This window comes from Podarcis cretensis (genome assembly GCF_951804945.1).
Source record: "Podarcis cretensis genome assembly, chromosome: 3".
Classification (NCBI taxonomy): Eukaryota; Metazoa; Chordata; class Lepidosauria; order Squamata; family Lacertidae; genus Podarcis; species Podarcis cretensis.
Genome location: NC_137172.1, coordinates 10711149 through 10737088, shown reverse-complemented (window position 1 = coordinate 10737088; position 25940 = coordinate 10711149). Strand labels below are relative to the sequence as shown.

Below are 25940 nucleotides of genomic sequence, written 5' to 3'. Positions count from 1 at the left end.
TCATCTGGTCACTACTGTGGATACATGACCTGACTGATTGTCTTCAGGTGCTGTGGTCATCTGCAAGGGATTCCCACAAGGCGGTTTAATGTTGCCAGCCTTCATGTCCCGTTTGCAGACATCTTTGTAATGCAGAGTTAGTCAGACAACAGGCCTGGTGCCTGAAGCCAGCTCCACAGAAATCATGTCATTGGGGATCCTGCCATCTTCCATTCTGTGGACCTGATCCAGCCTGCGTAAACGTCGCTGAGAAAGAAGTGTGAATATGCTGGGGATGTGGGCTTGGGAGAGCTCATCTTTGTTTGAGACTCTGTCCTGCAATGTGATGCTCAACATCTCTCACTTCCATAAAGCCTGGTAGACCTTCATCTTGGTATTGGTTGTTACCATCACATTCTCCCAGATCCTTTCGAATGTGATGCTAATGACCAATCACCAAATACAGTATTAAAAATGAAGCAGCATAGACTAAGTCCCAATAGTACAAACAAAAGGAAAATAATGCTACCAATTCCCAAACATCCAGCAGAATTTAGTTTCTCTTTCATCACAAAATGATCTAGTGCAACTTAAAAGCCTTTCCAGGAGCAGATGATGTATTCTGCATATAGAATGTCATCTTTGGATTCCACCAACTGATTTATTATTATACCTGCAAATAAAGCTAACTTATACAAAATAAACGGGGGGAAATTTAGTTGCATTTTTTAAAAAAGAATATTGTCAGGGACTCAGCGGGAGCGCAGGGAGGAGAGGAGACGGAGAGCGAGGGGGAGCAATCTGAGGGCAGCGTAGGAGAATATGACAGCAGCCCGATAGATTCCATGAGCCTCTCCAGCGAATCGGAAGATTCACAGAAGGGGGCGCCGATGGGCAGGGCAAGGGGCGACCCAAGGGGGACACCCCAGAAGCAAGGGGCCAGCGGGGACTCCCAGAGCAGCAGTTGGAAATCAGGACCAGCTTCCCCACCAGAGCGTAGTGGGGGGGAGGAGTCCCAGGTGTCAGAGCCCACATATGCACCACCAGCGAGAGAAGATGAGTCAGGGTTGACCACGCCTCCATCGGAAAGCGAGTTAACGGTCAAGAGGAAAGTTGCAGGCTGGGCGCGCACGCCAAGTTCAAAGGTACAGGCGAGTGGCACAGAAGGTAGCCCGGATAGGGAACCAGGTCCTAAAGCCCGCCGGAAGGAGGGGCAAGAATCGTCAGGGTCAGCGTCAGAGGAGTCCAGGAAGGATGAGACCCTAGCGGGCAGGAGGGCCCAGAGGAGAAAGGAACTTAGGAAGAGGTGGAGCAAGGCGAGAGTCTTAAACTGGTGTGGAAGGGGAGGAGACTCAGACGGGACTTCGCCGGTCTAAGGTCGAGACGTAGAGCTGCACGCTGCGGCTTTAAAATGGAAACTGAATCTCAATAAAGACTTTTGTACATAACTACAGCCTAGCGTTGGTCCTCTGTGAGCTGGGACCTGGAGGCAGCCCTGACAGTAAGTCCCGTCTCAACTCAAAGAACCTCGCAACGTGAGAGGACGCAGCGAGGGGCGAAGATTGGTGCTTCGCGAGCTCACAAAAGCAGCACAAGATGACTACAGAAGAACGACTGGCAGCTTTGCAAGATGCCGTGGTACAACTTAACGCAGAAATACGAGCGGCAAAGAGGAGAGAAGAGGAATCAGATGCTGTCTGCAAGGATCTGCAAACCAGGTTGGAAATGTTGACTAAACAGGGGCCACCAGGAGCCAAATCGGAAGGGATCGGGCTCGGGAAGAGAGGGGGGAGCCTGGTGTCGCATTTCGATGGGAGTCTGCAGCAATATCCTAACTTCAGAGCAGACGTAGTTTTTGCGCTAAAGTTGCTGGAGAAGGACTTTAGAGATGAGCAGGAGAAAGTAGGCTTCATACTAACGCATCTCCATGGAGAAGCTAAAGCGTGGTTGCGCAATCTGTGGAGAGATAATGATCCAGCCCTCCAAAACGCAAAAGCCTTCATTAAGGCAATGGACGATTGTTTTTTATCGGAGATAGATGTGGATGTCGCTAGAAAAGAGATTCACGGTTTGAAACAAGGCAGAGCCACTGTAAGGCAATATCATTCCCGCTTTTTTGCATTGGTCAATGCGCTGGGATGGGAAAAAGACTCAGCGTCCGTCAGGGACCTCTTCTGGGAGGGGCTAAACGGGGCTGTGAAAGACGAAATCGCAAGGGGGGAGAGACCACGGAGCACTCAAGAAGTGATCCAGAAGGCGCTGACGATTGGTGTGCGGCTAGAAGAACGTCCCTGGAGCAAAGATGAAGGGCGTTGGGGACGCACGCCAGCAAGGGCACCTCCTTTCTTTCCCAGAGACTCAGCGCGCGCTCAATCCATGCCTCCACTGGGAGGGGGAGAGGAGCCGATGGAGATAGGTGGTGCCAAGGCTCAGTCAGCAACCAGAGCCCTCACACCAGGAGCAGCCAAGGTGAAGCCTCCTAGAGGGAACAGGAAGTGTTACATCTGTGAAAGTGCTCAGCATATGGCAAAAGAGTGCCCCCAGAGGCTCCGCAAGCACAATGCAGCCTCAGCAAAAGTAACAGAAGCAGCTCAGCAGAGGGAACCGCAGCAGGGAAACGACGAAGTCTGGCTGGAAGCAGAGCCGCTGGGGCCCAGCCAGACGAATCAGTGAAGCAGTCCCCAGGAATCTTACAGCCCACAGACCCCCTCCCGCCCAAACCAGTGGTGCAGCTCACCGCAACATTCCAGCTTCCCAATGGGCTCACCATGGAAGTCCCTATTACCATTGACTCTGGTAGCAATGCAGACTTTATAGGAGTGGATTTCATCAAGCAACATAACATAGCGCTCCTGCCTGCCGCGATGCCCCTGAAGGTAGTGACAGTCGATGGAAGAGAATTGCTGGGGGGACAGGTGGTACAGCAAACGCCACCAATGGTGATGCAAATTGGAAATCACCGCGAAGTCATCAGCTTCAACGTCACCCACCTGTCAGACACGCCCATAGTGTTGGGCATGAGCTGGTTGGACAGGCACAGCCCGGCATTGGCATGGTACCAGCGTAAATTGACCTTCTGCTCCTCCTACTGCACAGAACATTGCATCATGACTAACCAGGAGGACAAGGGGCAAGAGGATGACCCACAGCTACAACTGGGCATGCTGCAAGCGGTACCCGACAAGTACAAGGCGTTTTTGGAGGTCTTCTGCGAGAAGGAAGCAGACAAGCTGCCTCCCCACAGACCCTACGACTGCAAGATTGACCTCCTGCCGGGGGCAACGCTGCCGACCGGAAAACTGTACTCCATGTCTGAAGACGAACTGCAAGAGCTCAGGGAGTTCATAGATCACAATTTGAAGCGGGGCTTCATCCGAGAATCCAAAGCAGTGGGGGGCAGTCCTGTGTTCTTTGTGAAGAAAAAAGACACGCCCCAGAAGAGGCTAGTAGTTGATTTCAGCCCACGGCTTTCCCGATGCCCAAGATCGACGACTTGCTCGCAACGGTGAGGAAGGGACGCATCTTCACCAAGTTGGATCTACGAGGGGCGTACAATCTTATACGCATGCGGGAGGGCGACGAGTGGAAGACGGCCATGTTCACGCCCTTGGGCACCTATGAGTATAGGGTTATGCCCTTCGGTTTACAAAATGGCTCCCACTGCTTCCAAGCCTTCATGCATCACGTGTTAGCGGGGCTCCTCTACAAGAAGTGTGTCTGCTTCCTGGACGACATTCTGATCTTCTCGGAATCGCAGGAGGCTCACGAGAGAGATGTCAAGGAAGTCCTGCAAAGACTACGGGAGCACAGGCTTTACGCCAAGCTGGAGAAATGCCAGTTCGACATGACGGAGGTGGATTTCCTGGGCTACAAGCTGTCCGACAAGGGAATCGCCATGGACAGCGCCAAGGTACGATCAGTACTGGACTGGAAGAGCCCGCGCAATCGGAAGGAGGTCCAGAGGTTTGTCGGCTTTGCTAACTTTTATCGCAAGTTCATCAAGGGTTTTGCTATGCAGACGGCGGCCATCACGGACACCCTCAGCTCCAAGAAGAAGTTCATCTGGACGGAGCAGGCGGAGCAGTCCTTTCAGAAACTCAAGCGTCTTTTCGCTTCCGAGGAACAACTGCTGCATGTGAACCCCAGCAAACCCATGAGGGTGGAGACGGATGCCTCCGACAGAGCCGTGGGGGCAGTCCTGTTGCAGCAAGACCCGCAAGGGGATTGGAGGCCGTGTGCTTTCTACTCCAGGAAACTCAGCAAGTCGGAGCAGAACTACACCATCTGGGACAGAGAGTTGCTGGCCATTCATGCAGCCTTCAAGGCGTGGAGGCACTTCCTCATAGGAGCCAAACACACGGTGCAAGTTCGCACGGACCATAAGAACCTGGAGTACTGGTGCACGGCGCACTTCCTGAACCAGAGACACATCCGCTGGGCGGAGTTCTTTGCGGATTTCGACTTCAGGATAGAATATATCCCCGGAGACAACAACATCATGGCTGATGCGCTATCCAGGAAGCCGCAGTATCTGGAGGAAGCAGCACCGGTAGCGGCCAAACACATTTTCGCACCCAAGGCGTGGGCATGCGCTTCAGCCACCGTAGACCTGGAAGCGATACGGCGCGAGCTGCGAACAGATTCCTTCGCGCGCTCCAAGATGGAGGAGGTGCGCAGCGGCACGGCAAAGGACGAAGAGTTCCAGATACGCGACGGACTGCTCCTCCGCAAGGGGGCCATCTACATACCGGGAGATGAACTCCGCGCGACAGTACTGCAACAGCTACACGACGCACCCAGCGCCGGACATTTCGGCAAGGAAAAGACGGTGGAATTAGTAGCCAGAGACTTTTGGTGGCCCAAGATGCGGGGAGAAGTCGCGGATTACGTCACGAGGTGCGACACCTGCCAAAGGGCCAAGCCAGTACACAGACTGCCGGCGGGATTGTTAGAACCGCTACAGACCCCGTCCGAACCGTGGGAGAGGGTAGCCTTGGACTTTGTCACTGACCTGCCCAGCTCGAGGGGCAAAACAGCAGTACTCGTGGTAGTCGACATGTTCACCAAGATGGCGCACTTCATTCCTTGTGTGAAGGTGGCCACAGCGGAACAGACAGCCAAGCTGTTCATAGACCACGTGTTCAAGGTACACGGCCTGCCACGGTCTATCCTGTCCGACCGGGGGCGCCAGTTCATCTCGAGTTTCTGGCGGAAGCTGATGGGGATCCTGAACGTCAAGGTCAACCTAGCGTCGGCAAGACACCCGCAGACCAACGGACAAGCGGAGAGGGTCAACGCCGTCATGCAGCAGTACCTGAGATGTTACGCCAACCAGCAGCCCTCGACCTGGGTGGACTACCTGCCCCTGGCCGAGTTTGCCTACAACAACACACAACACGTGTCCACGGGGGTGACACCGTTTTTCGCCAACCACGGGCGACATCCCAGGACCTTCCCGGGCTTAGAGAGAGAGGGGGAGGGGGAGCCACAGGGGGCAGAGGCATTGGCAGAGGAGTTACAGGAGGTCCATGAACAGCTCCGTAGACAGTTAGACCTAGCAAAACACGTATACAAGATGCAAGCAGACAAACACAGAAGAGTGGGGGAGGACATACGGGTAGGGGACTGGGTCTGGTTAGCGGCCCAGGCAGTGCCGGCCAGATCCTTAGCTAAGAAGAAGCTAGGACACAAGCAGCTGGGCCCTTACCTAGTCGAGGCACAGATCAACCCAGTGGCTTTCCGTTTGACACTACCGGAGGGTTCCAGAATGCACCCGGTCTTTCATAGATCGGTGCTAACGCCCTACAAGGCACCTCACAGGTTTCAGGAGCCAGGGACAGCTCCCAGTCCGCGTAGAGATGCACCCATGACAGGGGGGTCGCCGAGGGCGGGGCCACTCAACGAGGTGACGGAGATTTTGGACTCGAGATGGGGGGGAAGAGGGAGTCGAATATCTCATCGCAAGGGAAGGTGCCCCGGCCAGCGCCAACAGCTGGGTGCCGTACTATGCGGTGGAGGAGCACTACCTCAAAGACGAGTTCCACGCACTCTTCCCACACAGGCCCATGCCGGAGGATTATTTTGACGAATATCTTTTCACCCCCACACTCTCAGCCAGTACATTTCAGGGGTTCTCCTCGGCTGAGGAGACGGTTCCAGAGACTACCTCGCCGGAGGGGTCGGTCTCAGACTTGGGTGCGGAACGCTCTTATTGGTGGGACACTCAACCCGAGGAGGAGTGGCGCAGGAGACTGCTCAGAGGGCCCTGGCACGCAGACTCCCCAGAGGAAATGGGGGAACAAGGGGGCATGGACGGGGTGGGGGAGGATCCTGGGTTCGAGCACGCCGGCAACGAGATGGAAGCGGAGGAGAGCGACGTCGATGTACCCGTCACGGACTGGCAGCATGCCAGGGGGGAAGACCTGTATCCGGCATGCACCCCCACAGCATTGGAGCACCCGGAACCCACGCCAGAAGAGGGGGAGGGGGGAAGGGGGGGCTTCGAGGGGGGATGGATGTCAGGGACTCAGCGGGAGCGCAGGGAGGAGAGGAGATGGAGAGCGAGGGGGAGCAATCTGAGGGCAGCGTAGGAGAATATGACAGCAGCCCGATAGATTCCATGAGCCTCTCCAGCGAATCGGAAGATTCACAGAAGGGGGCGCCGATGGGCAGGGCAAGGGGCGACCCAAGGGGGACACCCCAGAAGCAAGGGGCCAGCGGGGACTCCCAGAGCAGCAGTTAGAAATCAGGACCAGCTTCCCCACCAGAGCGTAGTGGGGGGAGGAGTCCCAGGTGTCAGAGCCCACATATGCACCACCAGCGAGAGAAGATGAGTCAGGGTTGACCACGCCTCCATCGGAAAGCGAGTTAACGGTCAAGAGGAAAGTTGCAGGCTGGGCGCGCGCGCCAAGTTCAAAGGTACAGGCGAGCGGCACAGAAGGTAGCCCGGATAGGGAACCAGGTCCTAAAGCCCGCCGGAAGGAGGGGCAAGAATCGTCAGGGTCAGCGTCAGAGGAGTCCAGGAAGGATGAGACCCTAGCGGGCAGGAGGGCCCAGAGGAGAAAGGAACTTAGGAAGAGGTGGAGCAAGGCAAGAGTCTTAAACTGGTGTGGAAGGGGAGGAGACTCAGACGGGACTTCGCCGGTCTAAGGTCGAGACGTAGAGCTGCACGCTGCGGCTTTAAAATGGAAACTGAATCTCAATAAAGACTTTTGTACATAACTACAGCCTAGCGTTGGTCCTCTGTGAGCTGGGACCTGGAGGCAGCCCTGACAAATATGAACAAGCAAGGATCCACAACAAAACATTGCTAATTATCTCCAGCTCCCCATCAAGAGTGCTCTTTCAAGGGCTCCAGACTGTAGTGCTGCTTGGGACTCACAGACGTTCCTGGAGAGTTTGAAAGAAAAGCACATCCCATTTTTATTTTCCCCCAGCCCTCTATTAGCACAGGGAAGCAAGCATTTTAACTTCGAAATATACATCTGCCTGTCCTTCATCACCATCTCCGGGGTACTGTAAGATGGAGCCTTTTAGGAACCAAAAGGCAAATTTGGAAATTTGAGGGTGTGTCATTGGTGCACGGGGAAAGGGCATCTGTACCAGCCACCATCACTCAAAAGACAGAAGCTCTTTGCACCTCTGCTCTGTTCAGAACAGAGGGGTGGGGTGTTGGGTTTAGATCTCCAATCCTGGCATCTATTGAAATATAGGCATGCTTAAGGATCATGTTCAGTTTAGGAGTGGCTGAGCCACTGCAAACCGGAACTGAGCAAGAAAAGCGAACTGCACCATTTCACTTTCAATTATTCCTTATTTAACACTTATTTGAAATCTTTAAGACAATAAGTTTCCTGTTAATTATGTTGCTTTGAATGTGTACTTTATGTTTGACTTTTTCCAGTGATTTGGGATTGTTTTATTTAGTGTTTTAATGTGTTGTAAACTGGTTTGAGATTTTTTTCTTAAAAGTATAAAGTAGCATAGAAATGACATTAGTAATAATTATTACAAATATAAGGCACCTAATATTTTATAAGCAAGCACTGGAGCAGCTGCTCCTTCACTACACAGCTGATGGGGCCAGGAAGTGCTATCTCCCACTGGCCCCTGGTGACCTCACCGGCGCTAGAAGCCAGAGTATATTCATACCTTAATCTCTTCTGTCCCAAGACAACTAACAGTTAGAGAAGACACAGAGAGAGAGATTCAACAAATACCCATATTTAGAAATTAGCGCTATCCACATGTTACTCACATGTAAAGCACTTTTAGCCCTGTTCCAACCCCAGGTTTTCTACCTGAAGCAACTAGATGTTCTGTGCAGCTGTCTGCAGAGAAGTTCAAATGTGTGACCACCTCCTCGCACTTTTCTTGTACTCCTGCTGTGCTATATAGCACTAGAAGATTGCCAGCCCCACCCCACTGGAAGTGTGAGTAGAAAAAGATGGAGAAAGAGAAAAAGAAAACATTGCAGGACAGTGAAAAGGGGCATTTATTTTGTTTTTAAGTCTCATGGCATGCATCCTCCCCAACCCTTCAGGATACTGTCCTACTTTTGAGGGGCAAGGAGAGGTGTTTTTCAATAGACTTTCTCACATTCCTTACTTCAACTACAGGCAATCAATTGACTCAAGTCTCCCTCCGACCTGGTATCTTTAGAGCGTCTCCCACGCCTTTTTGTCAGGTAGCTTTTGGGGTCTTTTAAAAATTCATTTTCTTTTCATTTACAAACTTATTTATTTCTGCATTCATAGCAAGTACCTGAAGCACAAAGTTTGCTTCCAAACTGATCAGTTACTTGACTAATAATTGAATTCACTATTTAGAGGAAATGATGTAGCAGAGTGTCTAAAGTTTTTGCTCTCTCCCTGTTGCTTTCTCAAGGTTCCCCCCCCCCCCCCAAAAAAAAACCTGTTATGGCTTAAGGGATGCAGTTGTTCATCCTGGCAACATTCATCTGCAAGTTTTAAACTGCATCTTACAACATAAATACACAGATTTTAGATGCTTCAGTGATTTGCAATACGTCTTCTGGATTCCCAATTACAGAACTTAAGAGAAAGTGTTCATGATTAAAACTTAAGAAGAAATTTAAATTCCTTTCAACTAAATAATGGAGGGAAAGACTTGCTAGGCTAGGCAATATCCACTACATTGATTGGAGGATTAAGACAAAAACATGAGAAAAATGCACTGCAGTGAACAGGTTCTGACACAGCAGGGGTATGGATTGGATGACCCGCTAGGTCTCTTCTCCTAGTAATTTATGATTCTTTCAGATTTGCCTGGAAAATGGTTTCCATTTGTCATTTACTCAAGCTGAACCCCCTCTTCAGTACCCCTCCCGATTCTTCCAATATATCCACCAGCGAAAGAAAAAAAAAAGCATCAGATCTGAAATCTTTAAAAAACTCCCCTTGTCAACTATCCAAGCCTTTGTGTGTTTTATTGATTCAATATTCCACAATTCCATTGCAGGCTTAGCAATAGAAGCTAGAAATACACCAGGCTTATTTTGAAGATCCTACATCGCATATTTTACTGGATATGTACTTTAACTAAAAATTCAGAGGAAAAGGGAGGGCTTTAATATAAGGTCCCTTGAATAATATATGCATTTAACTGCATATTTTGGCAAAAACTGAGTAGAGAGCAAATTTATCAGGCTAATTAGGAAAAAAAAATAAAGTATGTATCTGAAGTAAGTAGATGTACTCACACTTGTCATTGGGAAGCTCTTGGTTTATTTGGCACATGAAACAATGGCAGCCGCCTTGCCCTTGGTGCTGATTTCTGACTATTCTAAAATGTCTCCTCTGAGCCAGAATACACTGGCTGCTACTGATCATGCTGTGAGACACCTGCACTGGCTACTAGGCTTGTCATGACGCACAAAACCCTACCATCTTCAGCTTGACATTGTGCACGTTATAATTATTCATCCAAATGAATATGTCAGAGCAGCAGCAGCAGACCTCTCATCAGAGCACAAGAAAAATACATCAAAACATTATCAACCCAGCAGGAAGACAGGGACCATAAGGAAAATTACCCATTTTTAATACAGATGCCATAAAGCCATGTCTATTATTATATAAAAAAAGAGGTGGGGGGACCACCATCAAGCTTAAAGTCCAAAAGTACTAGAAGATGAAATAGGAAACAGCTGTTAGTGGGGGAAATCAATTATGGTACCTGAAATCTATTTACATTCCCTTTAACAAGAGTGTGCTGGTATTCTAACAGTGACACTTGCACTGTTTGAGTTAAGGGTCTTGTCAATGTTTTCATTAGGGTGACCTACAGATGTAAGAAGTAAATACCTATCAAGAACTAGCACATGCATGCTGAATACCCAAAATATCTAGAACAAGAGGCAACCAGTCTACATATTGGTTTCCATTACTCACAAAGAGAGAGAAAACAGCTAAGTATTTCAAAACCATCAACCTGGACATTTAGAATCAAGGGGCAAGTCCAGCTGTTTGTACTTGTGAATAATATTGGACAAGGAAAAAATCATTTGCAGTTTTCTTATGCAGATGCAGATTGCATTACCACAAAAACCTGGCAGTTTAATGTTTCCAGTACAGTTGTTTGGTTGGCATCTGTCTGTCTTGGGAGACAATGGAAGAGTGTTTCTTTGAGGGTGAAATCAAACTGTTGAAAGCTTGCCGTGTCTGTAGAGACCAATATGGGAGAGGCATATTTTGTTGCAGCTGGGGCAGACAAAGGTGTCCGGTTGTGCTGCTGCAGATGCACCATGACATTTCCTCTCTCTGCACTCCTCCCAGAGGTCATTCCTCCTCTGGATGCATGGCCCGACTGTCTTTCTCCAGGCCTTGTGGTTGTCTGCAAGGTATTCCCACACAACTGGGCTGACGTTGTTAGCCTTCATGTCATACTTGCAGACATCTTTGTAAAACAGAGTTGATCTGCCAACAGACCTAAAGCCAGCTCCCCGCAGAGCATGTCCTTGGGGATCTTGCCATCTTCCATTCTGTGGACATGACTAAGCCAGTGCAGACATCACTGAGACGGAGTGCAAACATGCTGGAAATGTGGGCCTGGGAGAGCACATTTTTGTTGGAGACTCTGTCCTACATTGTGGTGCCCAAATCTTCCTGACACAGCACATGTCGAAGGCATCGAGGAAATCAACCCAACATTTTACAAATCTGATATTCCAATATAGAATTGTAAGCATATCGGGGCTTATCCCTTGAGTCTTAATGTCCTGGCTGATGGTTTCAAAAGACTTCACTGTTTTCTCTCTCTTTGTGAGTAATGAAAAACAATATGTAGACTGGTTGTCTGACTGCAGCTCACATGTGAGACAGAAATATCAGCAGGTCAGGAAAGCTCCAAGATTTGTAAAAGTACAAAATAATAATAATAATAATAATAATAATAATAATAATACCCTAAAACATCTTAGGACAGACCATGTTCAGTAGCCACAGAATACTGACTTTTGGGAAGAAGAAAAATATGGAAACAGAAGGAGGGATGCAATGGAGTATCATGGATATGAGCAGGGCTCATTGCTGAACAATACAGATGCCTCAAATGAAAGGGTTGCACACCCTTGATAAGATAACCTACAGTGCCCAAAATGCCATCTGGGGAATTTGCAGGAGGATACTGAATATGGATGCTTTTTTTCAGGCCTTTGGTAATACTTCTCCAAATTGGTGCACCCTGAACTTTCACAAACCACACAGCCATGCATGACAGAGCTTATGCTACTCTGTAAAGCACCATGTTCTCTGACAGCACTACATTAAAAAAAATAAGCAAAATAATGTTTTCAATGTGAGAAACTTTTAGAAAATTAAGTATTTTGCATTCTTGCCAGAGGGGGGCATCCCATGAACAGGACAAACTATTAATTCTATACAAATAATATATGGTACTCAAGTTTCTATATTTAACAGGAATGAAATGATTCCTAGTAACGATATTTTTTACTGGGTTAGAGTGTAGTATTTACAGCCATCATAAATACCAGCTCCCCATATAAAGAATTATATTGAATTCAAATTCAAAGATTTTCAGCACCTTTAGACATCAAAATATTTGTGAATTCACATTAGATCGCTGCTCATGGGATAACATTTTAGTATCAGTGTGTTGCACTTGCACCTAAGAAAGAAAAAGGGTGGATTTCTCAGCGAGGCTGGCAAGCCACCACGACAGAAATGGAAAAGTATGGAAATGACAATTATTTGCTTTGTCTTTCAGTCTGAATTCACAAAAGCTATGCAGTCCTAAGCCCAAGGTGATTTCTGTATGTTGTATGTCTAATGCATTATGATGGTCATTTCACTATTAGAAACATCAAACTGCCTTATACCGAGTCTACTATTTAGCTCCATATTGTCTACACTGGCTGGCAACAGCTCTCTAGGATTTCAGACAGGAGTCTTCCCCAGTCCCACCTGGAGATGCCAGAGACTGCACCTGGGACTTTTTGCATTCAAATCACACACTCATCCACTGAGCTATGTCTTTCTCTTATTTAGCTTTCCCATATCATATCTTATTTGTGACTACTTTTGTATTGTGTTTTTTCATGCTGTAAGCTGCCTTGTGAATGGGTTGAACTGTGAAAAGGTGGGATGCAAATAAAATTATGTCTGAATATATGTATGTATGTTGGCTGGAGCTTCTTATCCCCATTTTCCAGGCTCCTTATCCCCGATCTAGACAAAGGACCCCTCACTGCTCCATCCTAAGATTATCCTCTGCATCCTATGGTGGGAAACTTGTATCATCATATCTATACTCATTCAGCATGTCTTGTAATGCTTTCCTTCTGCTGGATACAGCCCATTTTCCCTTTGTTTCATATAACCCTTCCCCTTAGGTAACTGACTTAAGTGCTTGTTCTCAAGATATCCTCTTCAATCTGCCTGGAAATGCAATGTTTTCAAACTTCATCTCCAGGATAGGTTGCTTCAACCCCAGCTAGTCACCCTACCCTCCCTCCCTCCCTCTCTCTCTCTCTCTCCCCCCCCCCCCCTGAGCCTTTGACTATTCTCCATGTTTGTTTATCCTGGGTTACTTAGGGATCTTACAGGAATATGACCCTTCATGTTTTATTTCCTGGTGATTTTTTGACCTTTCATCATTTTTGAAGAGTTCTAATTTCTAAAGAACCTGGTTGCCTGCCTGGAACCACAGTTTGGGGCTCAAGGGTGACTTATGAAGGGTTGCATGCCTTTGGTCCCCTCACCATAGTAAGTTCTCTGTATGAAACATAGTCTGCTTTTCAATTTTTACAGCCTGTAAGTAGTGCCAGAGGAGGATGCTCAGCCACTACGGAAGCCTCAGTATCCAGTCTGATCCCTCAACCTTTGAGTCACCATGAGTCTCAAGGAAATTGCTCATTCTCCTCCTCTTGTTGGAGAAGGTTTTTACTAGCATTTCAACTCTTTGTATTCTTTGCATCACCTCCATTTCCCTAATATTGCAGTCTTTTGTTCCCCCACGTGTCCCAAATGGCATAGGACAGAAGTGCAGGGGGGGGGGAGAGTGTATATCGGAGTTGTGATGTGAATAGTTTAAACAGTATATTCAGTTAAAGAATGGCTGTGTGTTGCACAGAATTTTTCTCATTGTCTTTCATTGTTTGCTTTGCATATTATATATTGTTTAGTTGGAAGTCACCCAGGGAATATTTATTGATAGGAAGCTATTTAAATTAAAATAATAGCAATAATAATATTCATCGTCTACAGCCTGACATGCAAGGATCTTGTGCCAGCCAATGGAATCTGAAGACTTTTCTTTGGGCAGCTGAGCTTCATTACATATTGAACGTTGCATTTGAAACAGCTCTGACTTCCCAATGGATGGATGGTGGTTAATGGATTGAGGTTGAGTCTTAAGTAGACAGAAGGTACCCCATTCTGGACCTGGGAGTCCCCCATACTGTTTCTGTAGACAGAAACAGCATGGGGGGACTCCTGGGTCCAGAATGAGGTAACTGTGCCACTAAAGGGCCAGATGCACAGCTCTGTATTGGGAAGCTTTTAATGTTTGATGTTTTGGTGTTTTCCTTTATACTTCATTGGAAGCTGCCCAGAGTGGCTGGGGCAGCCCAGTCAGATGATTGGGGTATAAAAATAATAACAACAACAATAATAATTGTTGTTGTTGTTATGGATAGTTACGAAGTGCAGAAAAATTGACCAATGACTCTTTGGATTTTGTCCTATTAATACTAAATACAAAATTTTGAAACTTCTAATAAATATCATTTTTTTAAAAAAAAAAATACTAAATGCAAAATTAAGTTTATTTATTCATGTAACAGGATTTATATACTGCTTAATCACACATAACCTCTAAGTGGTTTACATAGAATATAAAATGTTCATTATGTTATTTTTTTCCACATAAACGGAAAAAAAGGAAGAGAGCTCAAGTTTATGTTAGACAAGGTACTTGCAGAAGGCTAAGCAGGTAAGTTTGTTAACAACCGAAGAAGGAAGGCTGCTTACCTCTGGAAACCAGGAGACAGAGAACTGAACTGGTAAGTCCACAAGGCAATCTGGTGGTTCTGTGGGATACTGAGACAGAAGTGTGGAAGTTCAACATTTTTATACCTGATGAGTGATATTATTATTATTATTATTATTATTATTATTATTATTATTATTATTATTATTGCAATGTAAGCATACACATAGCTGAGGTTAGTTTAAATAAATCCAAAGTTGAAGACAAAGGTAAACAGGGCTGGCCCATCCATGAGACAGAGTGAGGCAGCCACCTCGGGCAGCATAATCCAAGAAGCTCTACACAGGCGTGCTCCCCCGGCTGGAGAAGCAGCTGCAGTGGCTTCCAGTGAAATCTCACTGGATTATTGCAAGAACTCACCAGAATCTGGAAACCAAAGCTGCATAACCCCAACAAACAAGGCTTCAGCAGGGGCAGCGCAGACATGGGCCGCCCCTGAGAGTAAATAGAATTTGAACAAACCAGGTATTCTGGGGTTTCAAAGCAGACCTCTCTGGGAAGCACAGAATGCTAACAGGAAAAAACCTTTCTGCCTTATGTGCATCCTATGCAAAGACAAAGTAGGACATTTTCTTGTCACAAAAATCTCCTGGCCACCTGTCACGAGTTGAGCCCCAAGATGAGTTTTAAACTTAATAAACCTCACAACACTGCCATATCCATAACTAAAGTGTTCTGGAACCTATGGGAAGAAAACAAGAGGTGACTGATCCAGCATAACAGAAGTTAATGCTCCAATTTCCACTGATTCCAGTGCAAACACAAACTGTACATACATACATATTTATATAATGCAAGTCCTACTGATATAAGATGGACTTGTACATGCAACTGAACGCAATGTAGAAAACCAAGTTTGGCTGAAACTGAAAGAGAAGCACTGATGAAAAGACCACTACCTTTCCCCTAATCCACCTTCATAAAACTCTTGATTAAAAGGCAGAACACGAACATTTGAGGTGTTAAGAGGAAGTGAGGTTAAATATAAATACAACTTAAACCTTCCCAAATGAATCCACCCAACATTAATCCTGGATACTTGCCACCTACTACTCTGAATGTATTATCCTTCTACTTTGTTTTCTAATGCTATGGTCCCTGCTAAACTTAATTCAGTAGTAGACCACATCCAATTGGCTTTTATGGTAATGAAGTTTAGCTTCTCTATAACTTTATATCCGCTTCTGGTAATCTCTCACTGATTCTCACACCTGCTCCTCACCTATGCTACACTTACATTTATTTTTATTTCTCTGGCTACTTGGTATTCAAATTTACACTTATATTTTATTACGCCTACCATGGTTCATATCCCCTGCTGTACTTTCCATTTTTAAAGGAAACTTTTATGGCTTGCAAAAGCTCTTATGCTTTGTCAGTTTATCATGCTCTTTTCAGTCAGTTACACTAATGACTTTTGAACAAGTCACAAAATGAAGAGGGAGTGGTTAGGGAAATACAGCTGGAGAAGGGAAGGCATGCACCATTTTCTTCTGCCACACACCTTATCTGTAGGACAGTAGGTGTTGGGTTAAGTCAGCCCACTTCCTGACAAATGATTGACCATAGAGGACAGTTTGGGTTGAGATGTGCAGACCACTAGCTTTTCAGCCTTTACTGCATTAGAGAGAAAATATATTAGAATAGAAATGAGTCAGTGTGAAAATTAGTCTAGACTCAGTACCAGTTAGGTATACATTTCTTAAAACGTCACACAATGTAAGGGAAAAAGGAATAACACTAAGTATGTGATTCTAGGCATGTTTACTGAGATGATCAGTGAGATTTACACCCTGTGGTTAGGATTGCAGTTGTGCAAGAGACAAGTTCTTCTTACTGTATGCTTAAGCACTCCAGATTTTCTAAACATCATATGTCTGCAATTTTGATACATTTATGGAAGACCTAAATCGTTTAAAAATGTGTTTTATACCTACTAACACACACCACCCCATGCTCAAGCACATCTGCATTTATTCTCAGCCTTTTAACGACAAAATACAATGAATTGCCCAAGAAACTAACACAATCATTCTTCTGAGTTTAAAGAACCCAATGTCAGTTAACATTCTGCTTTCCTTTTACAGGATTGAGTATACCACTCTCACTTATCAAGAAAGGTGTGGGCTTGCTCTATGCTTTTAAGAATATGAGTTCTATTTATGTTTTTAACTTATTGCCATAATGATGGACTCAGAAAATGAAACCAAGCCACAATAACATGGATCTGAATGGGGGGGGGGGGGGGAAGAGAGTTCACTGTGAAGGTGAAGTCTTCAATAAAACCTGGATTGTTACATATAGTAACATATTATTTTGTACGAGATATGAAAAAAATCATGGACATTTTCAACAAATATTACTAGTCAATAGTCCTTTTTCAAGGCATTCATATAGTGTCTATTAAAATAATGCAGTGCCTACAACCAGTGCTTGAATTAGAGGAGGAAAGGGGCCCACAAGCCCTCCACCCTGACTTCCATTCTTGGTAGCAAATCATGTAGCCAAATCATGTAGCCTCCTAAAAACAGAGTCTAAGCAGAGCCCCCAGCCCCAACAATTCAAACATGTAAATACTTCTTTGCTGAATTGCTACCAAGAATAATAAACCCAATACAGTTGCATCACTAGCAATTTTCTAACTTTGGTAAGGTGACAGGGAGTTACCTATAGGCTACTTCTTTCTCCAAATCCCAGCCCTCCTTTTTATGGACTAGTTTCTACTGAGGAGCTAATCCATTTGTCTGGGTTATACGACTTCAGAGTCCACACAATCAATTAAATGTTAGGGAGACATGTTCCATCTTCTCTTCCATGTGCAGGAAATTTTTTTGTGTGGAAGAACATTCAATCACTTCACCACTCTCATAAAATCTGATGCTGTGCAACCCAGATACAGGATTATCATTCCACAGAGATTTAGGCCTTTGGTTAGTATTTGCTAGGAGGGACGCAGGTGGCGCTGTGGGTTAAAGCCTCAGCGCCTAGGGCTTGCGGATCGAAAGGTCGGCGGTTCGAATCCCTGCGGCGGGGTGCGCTCCCGCTGCTCGGTCCCAGCGCCTGCCAACCTAGCAGTTCGAAAGCACCTCTGGGTGCAAGTAGATAAATAGGGACCGCTTACCAGCGGGAAGGTAAACGGCGTTTCCGTGTGCGGCTCTGGCTCTGGCTCTGGCTCTGGCCAGAGCAGCGATGTCACGCTGGTCACGTGACCCGGAAGTGTCTCCGGACAGCGCTGGCCCCTGGCCTCTTAAGTGAGATGGGCGCACAACCCCAGAGTCTGTCAAGACTGGCCCGTACGGGCAGGGGTACCTTTACCTTTACCTAGCATTTGCTAACATAAACTAGAGAATGGGGTGAACATAAATACATAAATGGAGATTTTACTGGATTAGACCAATGGTCCATCTAATCCTACAATCTACTTCCAATGGTGCTCAACAAGAGGATTCCAGGAAGCACACAAACGGGACAGGAGGCCAGGAGGTGCTTCCTACTATTGCTCCCAGTAGCTGATATTCAGCGATATACTACCTCTGAACAGAGAGGTTTCACTTAGCCATCATGACTAATAGCTACTGATAATCTTACGCTTCATTAATATGTCCGATCCCCACTTAAAGCTATCTAAGCCAAAGTCCATCATTACATCTTGCGGAGTAAATTCTATAAATTAATTATGTGTTATGAGAAGAAGTGCTTTCTTGTCCATCTTGATTTTCCTGTCTATCCATTTCATTGTCTATATAAACAGACTTCTAGTACTATAGAAAAGAAAGGGGAGAAAATTCTATCCATATTCCTTCCACCATGCATATTTCAAGAATGGAAGAGAGTAGAATTCACACAGACAGGAACAGAAAGGAGAGAGAAAATAAGCCTGTAGTACTCTCCCCATCTAGACAGCATCTTAAAAAGTAGAGACATCACCTTGCCAACAAAGGTCCGTATAGTTAAAGCTATGGTTTTCCCAGTAGTGATGTATGGAAGTGAGAGCTGGACCATAAAGAAGGCTGATCGCCAAAGAATTGATGCTTTTGAATTATGGTGCTGGAGGAGACTCTTGAGAGTCCCATGGACTGCAAGAAGATCAAACCTATCCATTCTGAAGGAAATCAGCCCTGAGTGCTCACTGGAAGGACAGATCGTGAAGCTGAGGCTCCAGTACTTTGGCCACCTCATGAGAAAAGAAGACTCCCTGGAAAAGACCCTGATGTTGGGAAAGATGGAGGGCAGAAGGAGAAGGGGACGACAGAGGACGAGATGGTTGGATAGTGTTCTCAAAGCTACCAGCATGAGTTTGACCAAACTGTGGGAGGCAGTGGAAGACAGGAGTGCCTGGCGTGCTCTGGTCCATGGGGTCACGAAGAGTCGGACACGACTAAACGACTAAACAACAACAACTCTCCCCATCATGAGTAGATTGGTAGTGTCACATCTACACCAAGAAAGGAAGGACACAACCTTCTAACAAAAAAAGCAATGTATGTAGGAATACTAGAACAGCTCTTCAAAAATGCAGAACCCCTGCATACCTTTTAAAATACTATCAGGCAAGATCCAGCCAAAACTGAGCACTTTTCAGTACCATAAGTCCTATTGATTGCAATGGCAGAATTTAATATATACTTTGAAAAAATGGGATTTAAATAAATTTAGTTTTGGTGGACTATGCCCAAACATTTTCTGCTTGACGTTCTTTAAATAAAAAATAACATGAATGAGCATCATTGCATAATGTATTTATCACATATATTACCAGAAATCAAATCCCTGTGTCACCAAGCACACGTTTTATATATTAATTTTCTCCCTTGGCAAGTTTAAATGCCAGACACATTTTTAAAAAGGACAAACACAATTGATCCTTTCATCACTATAATCTTGTGAAACAGAGTTGATTGATGACCACTAGGTACAACTGGCAACTTGCATAATCTGGTCACTGCACAGTAAAACTAAAATTGTTACTTCCTTTTCCAACAACATACTCACTTTAGATAAAACAAAGCTATGAAGAATTAGTGCAAAATAAATTGAATTTGCAACACTCTTGGCTTCTGCAAGAATCTGACTTAATGGGACCGCTATTTTTTGCAAGGAGCATTTTAACTGATGCAGTGAAGGCTTTAGAATTTCACCCTGTAAGCTCTCATTAAACATAAAGAAATCAGAATTTTGATTTAAAGATTTAAAGTGAGAGTTGTAAAATGAATTAAAAGAGACTGGGATCAGAGTACTGGAGTCATCAGATTAAATTGAAGGTGCAACAGGTCTAACTCCACCAGACCCAGATGACAATCCTACCGTTGCCCTGAACCTACCAACATCTATTAACAGGATCATATTCTCTCACATAAGCCTGCTCAATTATTAAGGTAAAAATCAGAGGCCCTTCTCCAAATCCTCCCACTGTCTAAACATGAGGGAGGTGGTGACTGGAGAAATGGCCTTTTAAGTACTGGCACCACACATGTGGAATGCCCTCCCTGGAGGGGTTTACTTTTACCAATTTGAGGTGAGTGTAATCATGTGACCTAACCTACGTATTAGTGTTCACATATATGGGAGGAACACAAATAGGGTCTCATTAAGAGTATACAATTTGTTACAAAAGGGAAATACTGACATACAGGTTGCTGCAGAAATAAGAAGTCAATTATGCAGGTGATATTTAAATTGAACCAGAAACTTTGAGATTAAAGTTAAAAGTTGGTAGAGGTAGCAGGGCCCTAGTGCCCTCCCAGAGGATAACTTGATTGAGTCACAGAAAATAACAGATATTTGCATTTTAAAGAAGTCTCATGCTACTAAGCATAGCTGGTGAAGAGTCCCTTCTAGTGCAGACAACAGGCATTGTCTCTCTTGTCTTTTCTAACAGAATAAATTAAAAAATAAGATGAATAGTGTATATGCTGATAAAGGACCACAAGTTCAACCTTGCCATTGTTGTCTCAAGCCTCTTCTTGATATGCCTTCTATGGACAACATGGAGATTTGTTACAGCATACATAGTACAACTAACAGTAAGGCTGAGCTCTTCAGTAATAGCAAGCAAATACTGCTTTCATTTACCCAGTCTTTTCAGCATGCAAGCAGGTTTTAATCTGATGATGTTTACTGGTTGCTGCTGTTTTTTTACGTGTGTGTGTGTTTTTTTTTAAAATATTCTGCCATTGTTAATTTATATTCTTTTATCTGATATTGTTATGACTGGTGCAAACCACTGCGGGAGTTTTGTTAACTAAAGAATAGCACAGAAATGTTTTAAATGAAAAGCAAACAAATAACCACATGCCAGAGCCAGCTACAGAAGAGCGCTTCGTAGGAGTCATTTAGACCTCTCTCTTTCCAAACCATCTTACAGGGGGGTGGGGGGAATCTGTAACCTGTACTCCACACACATGCCAGGGAGCCACAGTTGTGGCCAAGTAATCCACTGAGCCTAGGACTTGCCGATCAGAAGGTCGGCAGTTCGAATCCCCGCAACGGGGTGAGCTCCCGTTGCTCGGTCCCTGCTCCTGCCAACCTAGCAGTTCAAAAGCACATCAAAGTGCAAGTAGATAAATAGGTACCACTCCGGCAGGAAGGTAAACGGTGTTTCCGTGCGCTGCTCTGGTTCGCCAGAAGCGGCTTAGTCATGCTGGCCACATGACCCGGAAGCTGTACGCCGGCTCCTTCGGCCAGTAAAGCGAGATGAGCCCCAGAGTCGGCCACGACTAGACCTAATGGTTAGGGTCCCTTTACCTAATCCAAATGCAGGGAATTATTTCTTGTTCAAGGGAATGCCACTTCTAGGTAGTTAAAACTCAACTAGAAAAACATTCAGCTAATACAAAGCCCGTTATCCTTAGAGAGCTTCAAAACTGACCAATGATTAAGTGAAATGGATACATTTAAAGCCCACACCAAGCCAAAAGGATATTAAATAGTTTCTACTGGCAAAATCACTGATGTAGAATTTCTACTTTGGATAGTTACTTTCTATCAGAAACTTCTACAGGTTGCAATTACAGTGTTACCTCAGGTTACAGATGCTTCAGGTTACATACGCTTCTGGTTACAGACTCCGCTAACCCAGAAATAGTACCTCGGGTTAAGAACTTTGCTTCAGGATGAGAACAGAAATCGTGCTCCGGCGGCGCGGCGGCAGCAGGAGGCCCCATTAGCTAAAGTGGTGCTTCAGGTTAAGAACAGTTTCAGGTTAAGAACAGACCTCCGGAATGAATTAAGTACTTAACCCGAGGTACCACTGTACATCACAAAGCTACCTGTCTTTAATGATTATTCTTAAATTGGCTTAAACATATATCAATTTTAATATTACTCAACCGATCAACTACTAAAAATATATCTGAGGTACAAGTCATAGAAACGTACTTCCCCATTCCCAAAACCATAAAAAACATTCATTCACCTTTGGATTTAATTTCAATGTTATTAGATGTTCCCGGCCACAGGAATCTTCTGCTTTTAACCTGATGGTACTAAAACCAGGATCTACAAAAACAACCCTGGAAGAAGAACAGAAACAAGTTCTGGTGTAATTTCATTTATGCCTTACCCCTATTAGTCTGTTACAAATATATTAATCAGAAATAATCTGTATAACAGCCATTTCTGCTGTTGCAGATTTATCACTGAAATACACCAGCCAGCTGCTTAATGCAGTCATATATCTCTGAGTTATTTACATTGTGTGTCAGGGCTCACGCTGTGGTCAGTGAGCACTATGTTTCAGTTTTCCATCACTGGAACCTTTGGCACACACAGCATGTTCTTGTCAGCCTCCACTTATGTACACATTAAACTTCCTGTCAACTATTTGATCCATTTTTGCAGTTTCTTAAAGTAGAAGACTTTTGTTCTTGGATTTCCTTCTTCAATGAACTTTTTCATTACTATTATTATTATTTAATATATGTTATATTTATTAATCATTTTTTACAAAATGTCTCAGACTTACAAAATATTAAAATAAAGTTATTCGATATTTAAAATACAAAACACATAATAAACCATAATATAAGTGCTCATCCATCAGCTAGCAGTCAGGCCACGATCGATGTTACATGCTCGGACTGTCCTGTTCTGGTCAACAAATTATAAATACAGGTACTATAGGAAATTCAGCACAGCAATTTATATATGATTAGTAATCTTTGTGAAAGCATTATCATGCATTGTGGCAACAAGACCACTTTCAGATTATGTGAAATTTCAATGGATAACAAGTAGCAGAAGATTTGAGTCGCACTACAGATTATGCATAAAGAAGTTCCACTGTAAAAGAGTAAAAGACAAGACAGAAACACAAACAGAACTGGGTGCAAGAAGCTTTGCTTTCAGCTGAGTTCCAAGTTACTGTTAATGTTAGAAACATAGGAAGCTGCCATATTTATATCAAGTCACAACCTTGGTCCATTTAGCTCAGTATTGTCTACAGCTGGCAGTAGATCTCTGGGTTTGAAATAGGGCTGTCTGAAAAACCAGGGACTGAACCTTAGATTTTCTGCATGCAAAGCAGATGCTCTTACGAGTAAGCTATGGCCCTTTCCACTGCATAATTATTACAATGGCTTTGTGTTGTTAAGCTTTTTTTTGGCAAAACAGCAAAATAAAGACACCTTTGAGCTATTTTTAAGGAAAATTGGCAAAAACGGCACTGCCGACATGGGTTGCCATATGCCTGGATTTTCCTGGACCTTTTGCCAATTTACGCCCAGACGCTGCTTCTGAACTGCAGTATTCCAGGTATATCCGGGAAAATCAAGACATATGGCAACCCTAGCAGAAGCAGTGTCCACCACTTCCTCCTTCCCCATTCATAGGGTTGTAATAAAGGAAATTGTATTGTGTGTAAACTGATTAACATAGGTCCATCAATTCTGACTCCAAGTAAAAGTTAGTTGAATACAACCCACAAAGTCCTTCTCCATGCAATACATAACTATTACCCCATGGTTCCAGATAAGGATTCATGGTGCAGATCTCTGCAATAGCAAATGAAGAGGGGTGTGTGAAGGGTGGGATTCTGTGGGGGCTCTGTACCATGAGTTGTTTTTCTCTATGTCAGCCAGGTTTGTGACAAGTGATTTCTGTCCATGGGAGGGCATTAATAAATGTTACTTGTACAGATGGATTTGGAGATCCAGAGGTTACCCCTCGCTTTCTCCTATGTGCATTTTGCTACCCACTCACTACCTTTGTGGTTCCACAGAGCTGCTTTGGAGGTTGCCACCCTTCCCCAGCCAATTGATACAGGCAGGAAGATAAAGCCTTGCAGCTTCTATCAGGGCACAGCATGATGTACCTCCTCCAAGAATGAAGTGAGTACTCCTGTGTAACTAAGATAGCGTTTTGCATCTGTTATTCTGGAAGATATCCTTCCTCTGTCTACCCTATAATAATCAGGGAAGAGGGAAAATAAGAGTAAAGCTCTGACTTTCTCAATTTGTCCTTTCTCATTTTTTTTTTAATATATATTTTTTGCTTTTTAAGGAAACCAGCAAAAAAAGAATGGAGTCAAAGACTAGTTACCCTAACTGCCCTGAGGGGAATCCCAATTGCATACTACATAAACTCTGTGGAAGAGACTTTCAATTGTAAACAAGATTTGACCTGTAGGTTCTTCTTAAGACCTTTAAAAAAATCTATGTTAAGAACTTAATTAAAGGTTAGTTATAATAACAAAAGCTATTTAAACACAAGTTGTATTTAACCCATTAGTGAAACCTGAAAATACTATTTCTTCAGGAACAAGCATGTTAAATTTACTAAACAATTTATTCAAGATCACAGTTATTAAACATGGCATACTTATTCCATCCCAAAGTTTCTATATCTCCGATGACACCAGAGTAATAGTGTGGAGAAGGAGGCGCATGAACTTCTTGTGTGTTTTTCAAAGCAACTTCCTGTTGAAAAATATAGCATCTTATATGTTTGTCAAGTGTTAAACAACATATATATATATATATATATATATATATATATATATATATACTGATTGTATACATTCAGATGAATCCTAATCCAGTCATGGCTAACAATGCAAATTTATATGTCTATTCAAAAGACACTCGTAATTAAAATGAGTTTCCTTGTTTTCAGCAAGGCTTATGGATGCAATCTTATACACATTTACTCAGAAGTTTCGGTGTATTTGATGGAACTTACACTGAGGTAAGTGTGTGAAGGCTATGGACACTTACTTGCTAGAGTTTGATTTCTCTACACCTCAAGCCTTGCTGGCAGGGCCTTGTCAGCACCACAGAACTGGTCCCTTCCTGCTTCTCCAGTGCTCAGCTCATGGCTTAGCCTGGTTGCTCAGGTATGCCAGGAGTGGATTCCAAGCACCTCATGGAGGACAGACCCGTAGTAGTAGCTGACACAACTCCCACAGGGCTTGCTCCAGGAGCACTGAGGAACAGACTATGCTTGAACAGCCTCTTCAGAATAAAACTATTTTACCCCATCAGCCTCCCCTTTTTCTCCCAATAACTCTTGTACTCTTTGCACCCAAAGTCTAGGAACCCCGTTTCTTTCTTCTCACCCAAATTTTGTTACTACCCAATTTGCTCTCTTTTTCTCATTCTTTGTGCCTTCCGTTTCCACAAAACATGTGGTTGGAACCAGGACACAGATTTTGCCTTCTGAAGTTTACAAATTATTCCCTATACAGTGGTACCTTGGTTCTCAAACTTAATCCATTCTGGGAGTCTGTTCGACTCCCGAAACCGTTCGAAAACCAAGGCGTGGCTTCTGATTGGCTGCAGGAGCTTTCTGCACTCAATCGGAAGCCACAGAAGCTGAGTTGGACATTTGGCTTCCGAAAAACGTTCGCAAACCGGAACATTTACTTCCGGGTTTGCGGCGTTCAGGAGCCAATTTGTTTGACAACTAAGCCGTTCGGGAACCAAGATACCACTGTACATAAAAATGGCCAGATTCAAAGCATTCAAGGGGTGAGAACAGAGATGGGAACTAAGGAAAGGAAAGTATGGGAGGAGTTGGAGAATGACAATCTTCTCTTGTCTCATTCCTTAAGCAAAGGAAAAAGGAAGAACCAAGATAGCATATCCTTTCTCCTTTTAACAAGAAAAATGTGATGTGTGCCTTAACAGTAAATAAAGGAAAGTCTGGGCATTGAGGCTTCAGTTCTGTACACTTTGGAGTAAATCCAATTGAACTCACTGTGACTTGCTTCTGAGTAGACATGTACAAGATAGCACCATATCATAATTGCTCATTTGACAGGACAGTGTGCACTGTCTTCTGCGTAGATCTGCATTGGTTTTATACCATATCAAATTCATAATAGTTTTTTTTCATTATGTATTTTCTCAATTAATGAAGCCTAAAATTGTAACAATTGGAATGATGGGGTTTGCATTTTCTTTTTATTTTTTATTTTTTTGAGGCTAAAAGGGGGT

General features: G+C 44.4%; 2 protein-coding genes across 6 annotated transcripts in view; one reads left to right on the top strand and one right to left on the bottom strand.

Moving 5' to 3' along the window:
- VRK2 (VRK serine/threonine kinase 2) overlaps positions 1 to 18903 on the top strand; it is a 95714-nt gene extending 76811 nt beyond the window's left edge. For both annotated transcript variants that reach the window (XM_079968726.1, XM_079968728.1), the window contains one exon: positions 18419 to 18903. In XM_079968726.1, the coding sequence (XP_079824852.1) occupies positions 18419 to 18898 (480 nt within the window). In that variant the 3' untranslated portion in view covers positions 18899 to 18903. The remainder of the gene's footprint in view (positions 1 to 18418) is intronic.
- FANCL (FA complementation group L) overlaps positions 1 to 25940 on the bottom strand; it is a 53660-nt gene that overhangs the window by 8161 nt on the left and 19559 nt on the right. For 3 of the 4 annotated variants that reach the window (XM_079968938.1, XM_079968935.1, XM_079968936.1), the window contains 3 exons: positions 24325 to 24422; positions 21923 to 22019; positions 14490 to 14558 (listed from right to left, as the gene is read on the bottom strand). In XM_079968938.1, the coding sequence (XP_079825064.1) occupies positions 14490 to 14558; positions 21923 to 22019; positions 24325 to 24422 (264 nt within the window). The remainder of the gene's footprint in view (positions 1 to 14489; positions 14559 to 21922; positions 22020 to 24324; positions 24423 to 25940) is intronic. The other variant, XM_079968937.1, reaches the window with a different exon arrangement.